The sequence below is a fragment of the Pseudophryne corroboree genome, chromosome 4 (assembly GCF_028390025.1).
Source record: "Pseudophryne corroboree isolate aPseCor3 chromosome 4, aPseCor3.hap2, whole genome shotgun sequence".
Classification (NCBI taxonomy): domain Eukaryota; kingdom Metazoa; phylum Chordata; class Amphibia; order Anura; family Myobatrachidae; genus Pseudophryne; species Pseudophryne corroboree.
Genome location: NC_086447.1, coordinates 598144155 through 598157287, shown reverse-complemented (window position 1 = coordinate 598157287; position 13133 = coordinate 598144155). Strand labels below are relative to the sequence as shown.

At 48.4% G+C, this 13133-nt stretch overlaps 1 protein-coding gene across 1 annotated transcript in view; it reads right to left on the bottom strand.

The window, feature by feature from the left end:
- Positions 1-13133, bottom strand: part of CAPN9 (calpain 9) — a 283180-nt gene that overhangs the window by 88257 nt on the left and 181790 nt on the right. The window contains exon 10 of the mRNA XM_063917552.1: positions 12923-13080. Within this exon, the coding sequence (XP_063773622.1) occupies positions 12923-13080 (158 nt within the window). The remainder of the gene's footprint in view (positions 1-12922; positions 13081-13133) is intronic.

Sequence of the window (13133 nt, the reverse complement as noted above, 5' to 3'; positions counted from 1 at the left end):
TACACAAGACACAGCAAAAACTCTAATCCATGCTCTCATTGTCTCCCGCATTGATTATTGTAATAGTCTCCTGACCGGTCTTCCCAAACATAGGCTCTCACCACTACAATCCATTTTGAATGCAGCTGCGAGGCTAATCTTCCTTGCCAGACGTTCATCGTCTGCAGATCCGCTCTGTCAGTCCCTCCATTGGTTACCGGTATTCTACCGTATTAAATATAAAATACTTTTACTCACATACAGGGCTATTAACCAAACTGCACCAACATACATCTCTTCACTCATCTCAAAATATCTCCCTACCCGACCTCTCCGCTCTGCACAAGATCTACGTCTCTCATCCACACGCATTACTTGTTCACACTCAAAATTACAGGACTTTATCCGGGCTTCACCCACTCTGTGGAATGCCCTCCCACGCACAGTAAGACTCGCCTCTAGTCTCCAAACCTTTAAATGTTCCCTGAAAACTCACCTCTTCAGACAAGCCTATCAAATTCCAGACCCACCCACATAACCTTCAGTGCTTCCCTATCTAATTACATCCTCTGTAGAGTATTCATAACATCACATATCTTGTCTTTCTTTAGTCTCACACCCTCCTGACACTTGGATAACTTTGTGGGGTATCATCATACAACCCATTAAGAACCTAGCAATCTGGTGGACCATTATGCAATAGTTAGCATCAATCCTTGTGTATCTATGCCTATTTCCCTATAGATTGTAAGCTTGCGAGCAGGGCCTTCCCACCTCTGTCTGTCTGTTTTTACCCAGTTTTGTTCTATTACTGTTGTTCTAATTGTAAAGCGCAACGGAATATGCTGCGCTATATAAGAAACTGTTAATAAATAATAAAAATAAATAAATAATTATACATCACATGTGTTACCTTATGCTGCACAGGACTATGGTGTATTTTCTACAGTGCATTGCTGTTATTAATCTGGTACATTATCATGCATGGACTAGCAGTATTTACTATATAAATATATCAAGGGGCCCAGACCATGCACTCTCTAATGGTTAGCCAAGCCTCTGTGAAGGCTAGACACACCCTCTCTGGAGAATGGCCACACCCCTAAACATGGGCCCCTACCATTGCATTCCCCCGGTGGGACCTTCATGCCCCAGTCCAACACTGAAGGTAAGCTATTTAGGATGCATATCTTTGAGCTACTAAAAGGCCTGGTGCAAGCTTCTGAGTTAAAGATGGTCACATCTATGTGACTAACTTTGCAGGTTCTGCTATCATAGGAAATAGCAGCATTGATGAAAACTGTATTATATTGGTAGGAATTAGCGATATTTGATATATATGAATATGGGCGTAACTATAGTGAGTGCAAGGGGTGCCATTGCTATGTGGCCAAGAGGCTTAGGGGCCTGGACCCAGGTTATAAAGTTGCTCACAAATTTCCCAGATTTGCTTGCTAAGCAATTGGGTCAGATCCATTTCCCAGACAGAATTGTGTGACATTACCTTTTCAGTGATAAGTGTGTGTACTGGATGTTATAATGGTAAGGCACTGGCATATCTATAATAGGTGCAGTGTGTGCGGTGCACACTGGCCCCTGGGTCCAGAGGCTCCACTGCACACACTGCACCCATTTTATTAATACTTACATAGGAACATAGTCGGTGAGGTTGAAAAAAGACTAGTAGTCCATCGAGTGCAACCTGAATTATATTGCTTTCCCTATTCTGTTTAGGTAAAAGGCTATATCCTCGTATGTCTTTTTCCATTAGGAATTGGTCTAACCCATTTTTAAACGCATTGACTGAGTCCGCCATTACAACCTTCTCTTGCAGTGTATTCCATATTCATATTGCCCTTACAGTGAAGAATCCCTTCCTGCGCTGAGTACGAAATTTCCTCTCCTCAAGCCTTAGCGGGTGTCCGTACGTTTTGTGTAGAGGTCTCTTAGTAAACAAATCACATGATAGCTCCGCATATTGCCCCTTTATATATTTGTAAATATTAATCATATCTCCTCTTAGTCGTAAACATATCTAACCTAGAAAGCCTCTTTTCATAGTCCAGTGTCTCCAACCCCTTAATCAATTTGGTAGCTCACCTCTGAACCTTTTCAAGTTCTAACATGTCTCTTGTATAGTGGGGTGCCCAGAACTGTACACAATACTCAAGATGCAGCCGTACCAACGATTTGTACAGTGGTAGGATTACGCTCTCATCCCTAGTCTCAATTCCCCTTTTAGTGCATGCTAACACCTCATTTGCCTTTGTTGCTGCACTTTGACATTGTATGTTGCCGCTAATCTACTATCAATGAACAACCCCAAATCCTTTTCTAATACAGTTTCCCCTTAATTTTCCCCATTTAATTGGTAGGTTGCATTTTTATTCTTAGTCCCAAAGTGCATAACTTTACATTTTTCCACATTAAACCTCATACACCATTTCATTGCCCAAACTTCCAGTTTAAATAAATCACTCTGAAGAGACTCCACATCCACATCTGACTTGATTACCCTACAGATTTTTGTATTGTCTGCAAAAATGTACACGTGCTTTCTAGTCCTTCTCCTAAATCATTAATAAATATATTAAATTATAGTGGCCCCAGCACAGAACCTTGCGGTATTCCACTTATTACTTTAGCCCAGGTGGAAAACATCCCATTAATCACCACTCGCTGTTCCCTGTTATCAAGCCAATTACTCACCCATGTACAAATAGTGTCTGCTATACCGAGAATTGTGTCTGCTATACCGAGTGTCTGCTATTACCCCTCCGGAGTCCTGCGCCGACATCAGCAGCACTGTGGAATCACAATGAAAATGGCTCCATTTTCATGGTGTTCTGCACTCTAGTGCTCAGACTCTCCAGCGCTGCCTGCAGAGAGGAGGGGGCCTGAACGGAAGAGGAAGCACATGGGCATCCTCCTCTCTTAAAGCGCCCCTGTGGTAAGGATACACTGTAATGTAGCAATAATTTGAAGTGGAGGCTACTGTAATGTGGCACAATATGAACTGAAGGGCACTGTAATGTGTCATAATCTGATCTGCTCATTGTAATGTGGAGGGCACTATAATGTTACATAGTAAGAACTGGGACACTTTATTGTTGCACAATATGAAATAGAGGCACTATAGTGTGGCATAATATGAATTGGGGCACTGTAATGTGGCACAGTATGAACAGGGGGCAGTGTAATGTGGCATAATATGAACTGGGGACACTGTATGACATAATGTGAATTGGGGATACTGTGTGGCATAATGTGTACTGGCAGCTCTACAATGTGACATCATGTAAACTAGGGAGCTACAATGGTTCATAAAATAAACTAGGGCACTATTATGGTGCATAAATAATAACTGCTGTGGGGAGGTGTCTCTCTAGAAGCATTGGGAGAGGGGCTTCTTCAATATGTTGCTATGGGGCCTACAATGTTCTGGTTATGCCCTTGCATATGAATACAGGTTAAGCTCTGCTTTTTTTCAGTTTGAAACACCAACTTACAGGCTTACTATATTCAGAAAGCTGAATAGAGCCATGTCTTAAATATGTATAGTAGACAAGATGTCAATTATTAAAAAGAGGCACAATATGTGCAGTCATAAAGGAGAAGGCATAAGGAAGGTTGGTCACGGGCCAGCGCAGTGAAATGACAGTATTAAGGACATTATTATATTACATAGAATTATGGTTGACCCCTGGCAGCGCAGCCTGGCTACACTGTCACGCAGTCCGCCGCCATTTTTTTAATCAAAAAACACTTCCAGCCCACCACCATTGAGCCTAGCCTGTCAGCAAAATGCTGTGTCACCGCCCCCTGATGGCCATCATTGTCAATCACCTTGCTGACACGAGAGAGTATAGCATGCACACTGCGGCCCTCTGCGTATGCACAGACTACCCGAATGCAGCTGCTACGTACAGACAAGCGGCTGTGTTTGGGTATGAATGACACCCTAAGACCAACCCAGCAGTTTCCACAACTTACTACATAGAAAAGTTTTAAGTTGCATACACACTATGAGATATTGCATACAATATTGCTGATATTGTATGATTGCATACAATATTACATAGTGTGTACAAACGATTTATCATATGATGCGTGCTCCCGTGGACATCCACCATCTGACTGGCATACAGTCTTGATGGTGCAATATCATGATCTTTTTTGTAGTGTGTACATACAACCATAGGATTTTAGGGCGTTGACATCAGCCTGGACCCTCCTCCTCCTTCTTGTGTTTGTGCTCCCTTAAAAAAAACTCCAGCCCCATAAGATATCCTTTTATTATTATTATTATTACTAGGTGATTCATCGCGCCCTACGGGCGCTCTTCACAACGTCGTTAGGGGCTACGCCCCGTTAACCCCTGCACGCCTTTGAACATACGCAGGCCGGTAGATAACAGAACCAGAAATGCAGGGCAGTATAGAGGGCATACAGAAATGGGTTCCGGTTGAGAAAAGGTAGACAGGTGTAGGGGGGGAGAAAAGGAATGTACAAAAAAAACGCTGCGCGATGGGTAAAGGATAGGGAGAGGCAGGGTGGTAGGGAGAGGATAAAAGAGAGGGAATGTGTTAGACAGAAAATAGCGTTGCAAGAGGCTACGACCTGTTAACCCCTGCACGGGCTTCAGCTGTGCTATAATTGTTATTATATGGAGTATTACCTTCACAAAAGTTTATGCTATTGGGTAAATATTGCAAGGAGGAAGGGCGTGCGATTGTCAAGGGGGCGTAGCCCTTTGTGAGGGCGTGAAGAGTGGCCGCAGGGCACAATGAATAACATAGTGTAGTATATACTGCTAGTGTATGTAGCGCAGCTTATACACACAGTGGCCACAGGTATCAGAGCCGCATATACACACAATGGACACAGGTAGCTGAGCCGCTTATACACACAATGGACACAGGTAACGGAGCCGCGTATCCACACAGTGGCCAGAGGTAGCAGGCCAGCTTATACACACAATACTCACAGGTAGCAGAGCCGCTTATACACACAATACCCACAGGTAGCAGAGCCGCTTATACACACAGGGCCCACAGGTAGCAGCACAGCTTATACACACAGCGCCCACAGGTAGCAACGCAGCTTATACACACAGTGGCCACAGGTATCAGAGCCACGTATCCACACAGTGGCCAGAGGTAGCAGGGCAGCTTATACACACAATACCCAATGGTAGCAGAGCCGCTTATACACACAGCGCCCACAGGCAGCAGAGCCGCTTATACACACAGCGCCCACAGGCAGCAGAGCCGCTTATACACACAGTGCCCACAGGTAGCAGAGCCGCTTATACACACAGCGCCCACAGGTAGCAGAGACGCTTATACACATAGTGGCCACAGGTAGCAGAGCCGCTTATACACACAGTGCCCACAGGTAACAGAGACGTTTATACACAACGTGTCCACAGGTAGCAAAGCAGTTTATATACACAATGAGCACAGGTAGCAGTGTTGCTTATACACACAATGGCCCCCGGTAGCAGTGCCACTTCTACACACAATTCCCATAGGTAACAGAGGCGCTTATACACACAGTGGCCACAGCTAGCTGAGTCGCTTATACATACAATGGCCACAGGTAGCAGCACCACTTATACACACAATGGCCACTTTTAGCAGCACCGCTTATACACACAATGGCCACTGGTAGCAGTGTCACTTATACACACAATGGCCACAGGTATCAGCACCACTTATACACACAATGGCGACAGGTAGCAGTGTCATTTATACACACAATGGCCACTGGTAGCAGAGCCGCGTATACACACAGTGCCCACAGGTAGCAGCGCCACTTATACACACAGTGCCCACAGGTAGCAGTGCCACTTATACACAATGGCCACAGGTAGCAGTGTCGCTTAGACACATAATGGCCACACTATTACTTTTTTTAATTAATCCAATGTCCACTGGTGGCATCTATACTCACAGAAATTCAGTGTGTGTGTGGGGTGTTTGGAAAGAGGGTGGGTTCAGTGAGGTGGAGGTGCCTATCCGTGCAGCTGATCACCCTGATTCAGGGAATCACTTGTAGCAGCTGCAGATGGTGTCCGAGGTGCTACGTGTGGTGGAGGTGTGGGTGTGGGAGGGGGTCCAGAGGTGTTGCGGGTGGGTGCAGTGGCACGGATGGCGGAAAGGGTGCAGAGGTGCTGTGGGTGGGGGAGGGGTAGGTGTGGAGGGGGCAGAGCCGGATTAACAGGGGGGTTCCGGGGGTAAGTACCCCGGGCCCCCCTGTCAGAAAAGGGCCCCCCTCCACTCGCCGGAGATCAGATCTCTAATCCGATCTGATCAGCGGCACTGCACTACGGGGCATTGCGCTCCCCTGCCCACTGCAGAGATTACTGAGCGAAGTGAGCGATGGCTCAGCGCCGCGCACGCAGGGGCCGACCCATCCTCACTGATGATTCTTTTGGGGGACGGAATGGTACGAGACAATGTAGAGCGCAGGCAGCTGTGTCAGGAACGCGCAGCTGCCTGCTCATCACACTGACAAAGAGGATAGCTGACTGTAGGGGGAGCTGCAGCGTCAGCCCCTCCTAGGCAGTTCCAGTGTGAGACCTGCTGACCCGGGGTTGTGTCTTCCGGAGCCGCTCTGCCATGTGGAGACAGGTGTGTGTCTCGCGGTGGAAGGGGAATGGGGGAGAGTGGGAGGCGATCTTTAATAAATGGTGACAGCTTTATTTTGTATGTGTGCTATGTGGTTACTGTGTATGTGGTACTATGTATGCATGTGTGCAATGCACATGGTGAGAATATCTGTATATGCTGTGCTATGTATATGTGTGTGTGGTGTGCTATGTATTTGTGTGCAATGTATGTGTGGTGTGCTGTGTGTTCAATGTGTATGTGTGTGTGGTGTACTATGTACATGTATAGTGTGCTATGTATATGTGTATGTGCAATGTGTAGGAGTATGGTGTGCTATGTTTGTTTGGGGTATACTGTGTGTGCAATATGTGTGTGTGGTGTGCTATGTATGTGTGTGCAATGTTTATGTCTGTGGTGCTGTGTGTACAATGTGTATATATGTGGTGTACAACGTATGTGTCTGGGCAGCTAGAAATTCAGTAAGCATGGTGTGCCATGTATGCGTGTACAATGTGTGTGTGTGTGTGTGTGTGTGTGTGTGTGTGTGTGTAATGTGCATATGTGTGCAACATGGAAACCCCCCCAGTAAAGCCTGCGTTTGCCCCTGCAGCTGCCCAATAAGCGTAAGTCAAGCTGCACCCTCTGGATGGAAGTTCCCTGGCAGCGTGGGGATTAGTGCTGGCGGGGTGCACTGCAGAGAAGGAGAGGCACATTCACACTCTCCTCTTAGGTTTGTAAGTCAGGATTTTTTTTTTTTTAAGTTATGCTTTAAATTTTAAGTCAGGCTCTGAATTTTATCTATCTATCTATCTATCTATCTATCTATCTATCTATCTATCTATCTATCTATCTATCTATCTATCTATCTATCACTTCTAAAGGACAGGGTCTCGCAGGACCTGTGAATGTCGTTACCTGTGCTTCAGAAGTTCTATTATTGTTGGATGGCACCTGGTCAATTAACTTATGGTAAGGGAGTGCCTGTCAACTTTCCAGTGTGTGTGTGTGTGTATATATATATATATATATATAAACGATTATCCTTCCCAACCTGTGGCTCAGGTATTATGCGGCGAAGGAAAGCAGGCGGCACTCCAAGGACTTGTGTGACAACTTGTATTCAAAGCATAGTGACAAAAATGAAAAACAGTGATACAGGTATCTTACTACGACGTTTCAAGGCATAGCAGCCTTTTCATCAGGTAAGTGACCCTGGTGCTGTGAAAGAAACAAAAAACGAACAGCACCAGGGTCACTTACCTGATGAAAAGGCTGCTATGCCTTGAAACGTCGTAGTAAGATACCTGTACCACTGTTTTTCATTTTTGTCACTATGCTTTGAATACAAGTTGTCACACAAGTCCTTGGAGTGCCGCCTGCTTTCCTTCGCCGCATAATACCTGAGCCACAGGTTGGGAAGGATAATCGTTTATATGATCATTTGGAGGGCACCCAGGCATTTTTTCCATTTATCAGAGTGCCGGATGTCTCTGTCTGTATATATATATATATATATATGTAATGGATCAGGTCAGGATCCTGGCAGTGCTTGGAACCCCAACCACTGGAAACCTGAACGAGTAATCTATGGTGGTGGGGGGAGGCGTTAGGGTCAGGCTGAGGAGGGGTGGCTAGGTTTAGGCTTCGGGGAGGTTAGGTTTAGTTTAGGCACCCCCGGGGAGAGTTATGGTTAGGCTGTGGGTGGGGGTGTGTGTTTAGGTTTAGGCTGCGTGAAGGGAAGGTTAGGTTTAGGCACACCTGGGGATGGTTATGGTTAGGCTGCAGAGGTGGGGGAGGGTTAGCTTTAGACTGCGGGAAGGAAGGGTTAGCGGGGCATTGGGGAAAGGTAAATATACTTACCTTGTCCCTATCAGGATTTTCATCATTGGGATACCGCCGGCATATCAGACCAACCCATATGTATGTATATATGTGTATATATGTATATATGTGTAATATATATGTGTGTGTGTGTGTATGAATATATGAAATAGGTAATTAACCCATACTACCCGATACTCCCCTTAGTTCAAATGATACAGCGTGTATATATATATATGTATGTATTAGAATTTTACATTTACACCTTAGGGCCCCCCTGTCTTAAGTACCCCGGGCCCCCTGATGCCTTAATCCAGCTCTGGGAGGGGGCGCGGATGGGGGAGGGGGTGCGGGTGGGGGAGGTGTGGGTGTGGAAGGGGAGTGTAGATGCTGTTGGTGGGGGAGGGGTGGGTGCGGGGGGGGCTGTGGATGAAGGAGGGGGTCTGGAGGTGGTGTGCGTGGGGGAGGGGCGATGTAGTGGGAGTGTGTTTGGGGAGGTGGGGTTGCAGGGGGGGTGAGGTTGGGTTCTAGAAGTGCTGCGGGTGGAGGAGGGGTGGCTGCAGGGGAGCCGCGGGTTGTGGGTGCTATGGGTGGGGGAGGGGGCGGGAGTGCTGCAGGTGGGGGAGGGGCGTGTGCCGTGGGTGGGGTGGAGGGTGTGGGGGTTTTAGCGGGGGGGGGAGAGGTGGGTATGGGGGTGAGGGAGGTGTGGGGGGTGCTAGGGGTGGGCAGGAGTGCAGCGCACGGGGGAGGAGCGTGTGCCGCGGGTGGGTGCTGATGTGGTGGATGCTGTGGGTGCTGCATGTTGGGGAGGGGCGGGTGGGGTGTAGGGTGCGGGGGTGTAGCAGGGTGGGGGAAGTGCGGGGGTGGTGCGGGTGGGGTAGGGGGTGCAGCGGGCGGGGGTGGGCGTGTGGTGCGAGTGGGGGGCAGATGTGGTGGATGCTGTGGGTGTCGTGGGCGGGGGAGGTGCGGGGGGGAGAGGTGGGTATGGGGTGGGGTAGGGGTGGGTGGGGTGGAGGGTGCAGGGGTGTAGTGGGGCGGAGAGATGGGTATGGGGGTGGGGGAGGTGCGGGGGTGCTGCGGGTGGGGGAGGGGCAGGGGTTTTGCGGGTTGTGGGTTATACGGGTGGGGGAGGGGGTGGGAGTGCCTCGGGTGGGAGAGGAGCGTGTGCCGGGGTGGGGGATAGATGTGGGGAGGGGGCGGGGGGTGCTACGGGTGGGGGCGCGAGTGCCACGGGTGGGGGAGGGGCGGGGGGTGCTGCGGGTGTGGGTGGTACGGGTGGGGGAGGGGGGTGGGAGTGCCGACGTTGGGGGCAGATGTGGTGGATACTGTGGGTGTCGCAGGTGGGGGAGCCGCGGGTAGGGGTGGGGTGGAGGGTGTAGCGTGGGGAGAGGTGGGTATGGGGGCGGGAGAGGGGCGAGGGCTCCGCGGGTGAGGGAGGGGCGGGGGTGCCGGGGTTTGAGGGTGCTACGGGTGGGGAAGGGGGCGGGAGTGGTGAGGGTGGGGGAGGGGCGTGTACCGTGGGTGGAGGACAGATGTGGTCGGTGGTGTGGGTGCCACGGGTGGGGGAGGGGCGGGGGGTGCCGCGGGTGGGGGATGGGGTGCTGCAGGTGTGGGTGCTACGGGTGGGGGAGGGGGCGGGAGTGCCGTGGGTGGGGGAGGGGCATGTACCGCGGGTGCTGGAGGGGCGGGAGTGGCGCGGGTGGGGGAGGCGTGGGGGGTGCTTCAGGTGTGGGTGCAATGGGTGGGGGAGGGAGCGAGAGTGCCGTGCGTGGGGGAGGGGCGTCTGCCGCGGGTGCTGGAGGGGCGGGAGTGCCGCGGGTGGGGGGTGCTTCAGGTGTGGGTTATTCAGGTGGGAGAGGGGGCGGGAGTGCCGCGGGTGGGGGAGGGGCGGGGGGTGCTGCAGATGTGGGTGCAATGGGTGGGGGAGGGGGCGGGAGTGCCGCGGGTGGGGGAGGGGCGTCTGCCGCGGGTGGGGGAGGGAGTGCCGCGGGTGGGCGAGGGGCGCTGCGGGTGGGAGGGAGCGGGGTGGCGCAGGGCATGTGCCGCGGGTGGGGGGGGTATATTGTGGAGGCTGTGGGTGCCGCGGGTGGGAGGGGGGCGGGTGCGGCAGGCCGAGGTCGTCCACAGCATTCTCAGCCGCACTGTCTAGCAAGACTCACCGGCTGCAGTGTCACAACTCACCAGGGTGCAGGAAGTGTACGGGGAGGAGGGAAAGAGGGGACTGGGCGGAGATAGGGAGGGGACTGGGTGGGGATGGGCGGACCGAGGGAGCGGACTGTTCCTGGCCTGCATCCAGCCACCCAGATCTGTGCCTGTGACTCCGCCCAGCGTTAGAAATGCAGGCACAGAGTCACAGGGCTAATATATAGGAGATTATTATTATTATTATTATTATCCTTTATTCATATGGCGCCACAAGGGTTCCGCAGCGCCCAATTACAGAGTACATAAACAAATAATCAAACAGGAAAACAGCAACTTACAGTTGATGACAGTATAGGACAAGTACAGGGTAAATAAACATCGACACTGGAATAAGTATCAGGTGGCAGAAGACTGCTGGATTTGGTGCAGTTGAAGATTATTAAAGTAAGAAAAAGGATAAGCACATGAGGGAAGAGGGCCCTGCTCGTGAGAGCTCACATTCTAAAGGGGAGGGGTAGACAGACAGGGGTGACACAGATGGGGTGCATAGAGAGCGTGGAACAGAGGGTTAGGATGAGCTGGGTTTGGTGGAGAAGTGGGTCTTGAGAGCCCGTTTGAAGTTTTGTAGAGAGGTGGAGAGTCTGAGGGGGAGAGGTAGGGAATTCCAGAGAAGTGGTGCAGCACGTGAAAAATCTTGGAGGTAGGAGTGGGAGGAAGTAATCCGTAGGCAGGAGAGTCGGTGTGCATTAGCAGAGCGAAGAGGACGGGTGGGAGTGTAAAGGGAGATAAGGTCAGAGATGTAGATTTTATCTTATCTTATTGTTTAATTGTATAGTGTGTATGCCCGATCTCATATGTCGGGAAATTGTATAAATAGGGCACACATCGTACTAATGTGTACACAGCCTAACAGTATATTCCATGGGAGAATAAGGCATTTAGAAACGCATGATTTGGTATAACTATATACAATTCTAGTAGGGAAAGGAAACTACTATAAATTTAACAAGATGAATATTATAGAGGTATTAGAAAATATTTTTGTATTTGATACATATTTAAGTTTTGAAGGCTCAAAACACAAAATTCTTGGTGGAGAAATAAAAATCAGAATCTTTGTAAACCACTACTGGAGGTGAGCAAAATGTTTTCAGAACAGAATGTTCCTTCACATAATTCTGCATTTGTGGTGGTATTGGGACGCAGTTAATTTCCAGACTGTTGGAATCCCAGTGGTTGAAATACCAACACCGAAATCCCGGCACCCGTTGAAATACCAGCGGTTGGGATTCCGGAATCTCCACTTGGGTGGAGGTCCACTTCACCACCTGAGGGGGAACAGATTAGTGTGTTGCCACCGGGCCCAAAGCGTGGCGAGCGTAGCAAGCCCATGAGGGGCCACACTGTGTTCGAGATCAGGATTCTGACTGCCTGAATTCCGGCATTGGTATTTCGACTGCGAGGATCCCAACAGTCAGGATACTGTATCCGTGGTATTTTCAAATTTCTTTCTCAGAACTTGGCCCTAAATGGTCCCTATGAATTTGCCTCTGCCATTTTTTTTTTTGCCAGACCAGTAGAATAAATTGACACTGTCGTCAGCTCTAACTATAGAATGTTCATTTTGGTAAATGCATGATTTACAAATACAGCTTGGAATGGCCATTTTAAAGAAAGGTGTATGTAAAGCAGAACACAAAGATTGTATTGCTGGACTTTGCACCTGTCCTTCCTAACCCAACTGGCATAACATTACACAATGACACTGACTGTGCTCATCTCTGTCTACAAAACTACTTTGAAGTAGAACATTATGTTCAGATAAGTGTACATAAGTACTGGGAAAATATAGTAATTTATTTGTAAATTATGTATATAATAATATATACAGGTTGAGTCTCCCTTATCCAAAATGCTTGGGACCAGAGGTATTTTGGATATGGGATTTTTCCGTATTTTGGAATAATTGCATACCATAATGAGATATCATGGTGATGGGACCTAAATCTAAGCACAGAATGCATTTATGTTTCATATACACCTTATACACACAGCCTGAAGGTCATTTTAGCCAATATTTTTTATAACTTTGTGCATTAAACAAAGTGTGTGTACATTCACACAATTCATTTATGTTTCATATACACCTTATACACACAGCCTGAAGGTCATTTAATACAATATTTTTAATAACTTTGTGTATTAAACAAAGTTTGTGTACATTGAGCTATCAGAAGACAAAGTTTTCACTATCTCACTCTCACTCAAAAAAGTCCGTATTTCGGAATATTCCGTATTTCGGAATATTTGGATATAGGATACTCAACCTGTAATATAATTTTAGAAAATGCAATATATCTAACCTGATAGATAGTATATCCTATTGTTAACATATCAGCTCCTGCTTTTTTTAACTTGCGTCTATTCTTTTGCATCAATGCTGCAATGAAAGTACATTCGTGGTGGCCATCATCCTTCTCTTCAAGGCTCAGCTTAATTTGTGGATTTGTCCAAAAGGTTTCTTGAAAGAAAGATAACATGATAAAGTGGCATCAACTGTAAATTGAGGATATA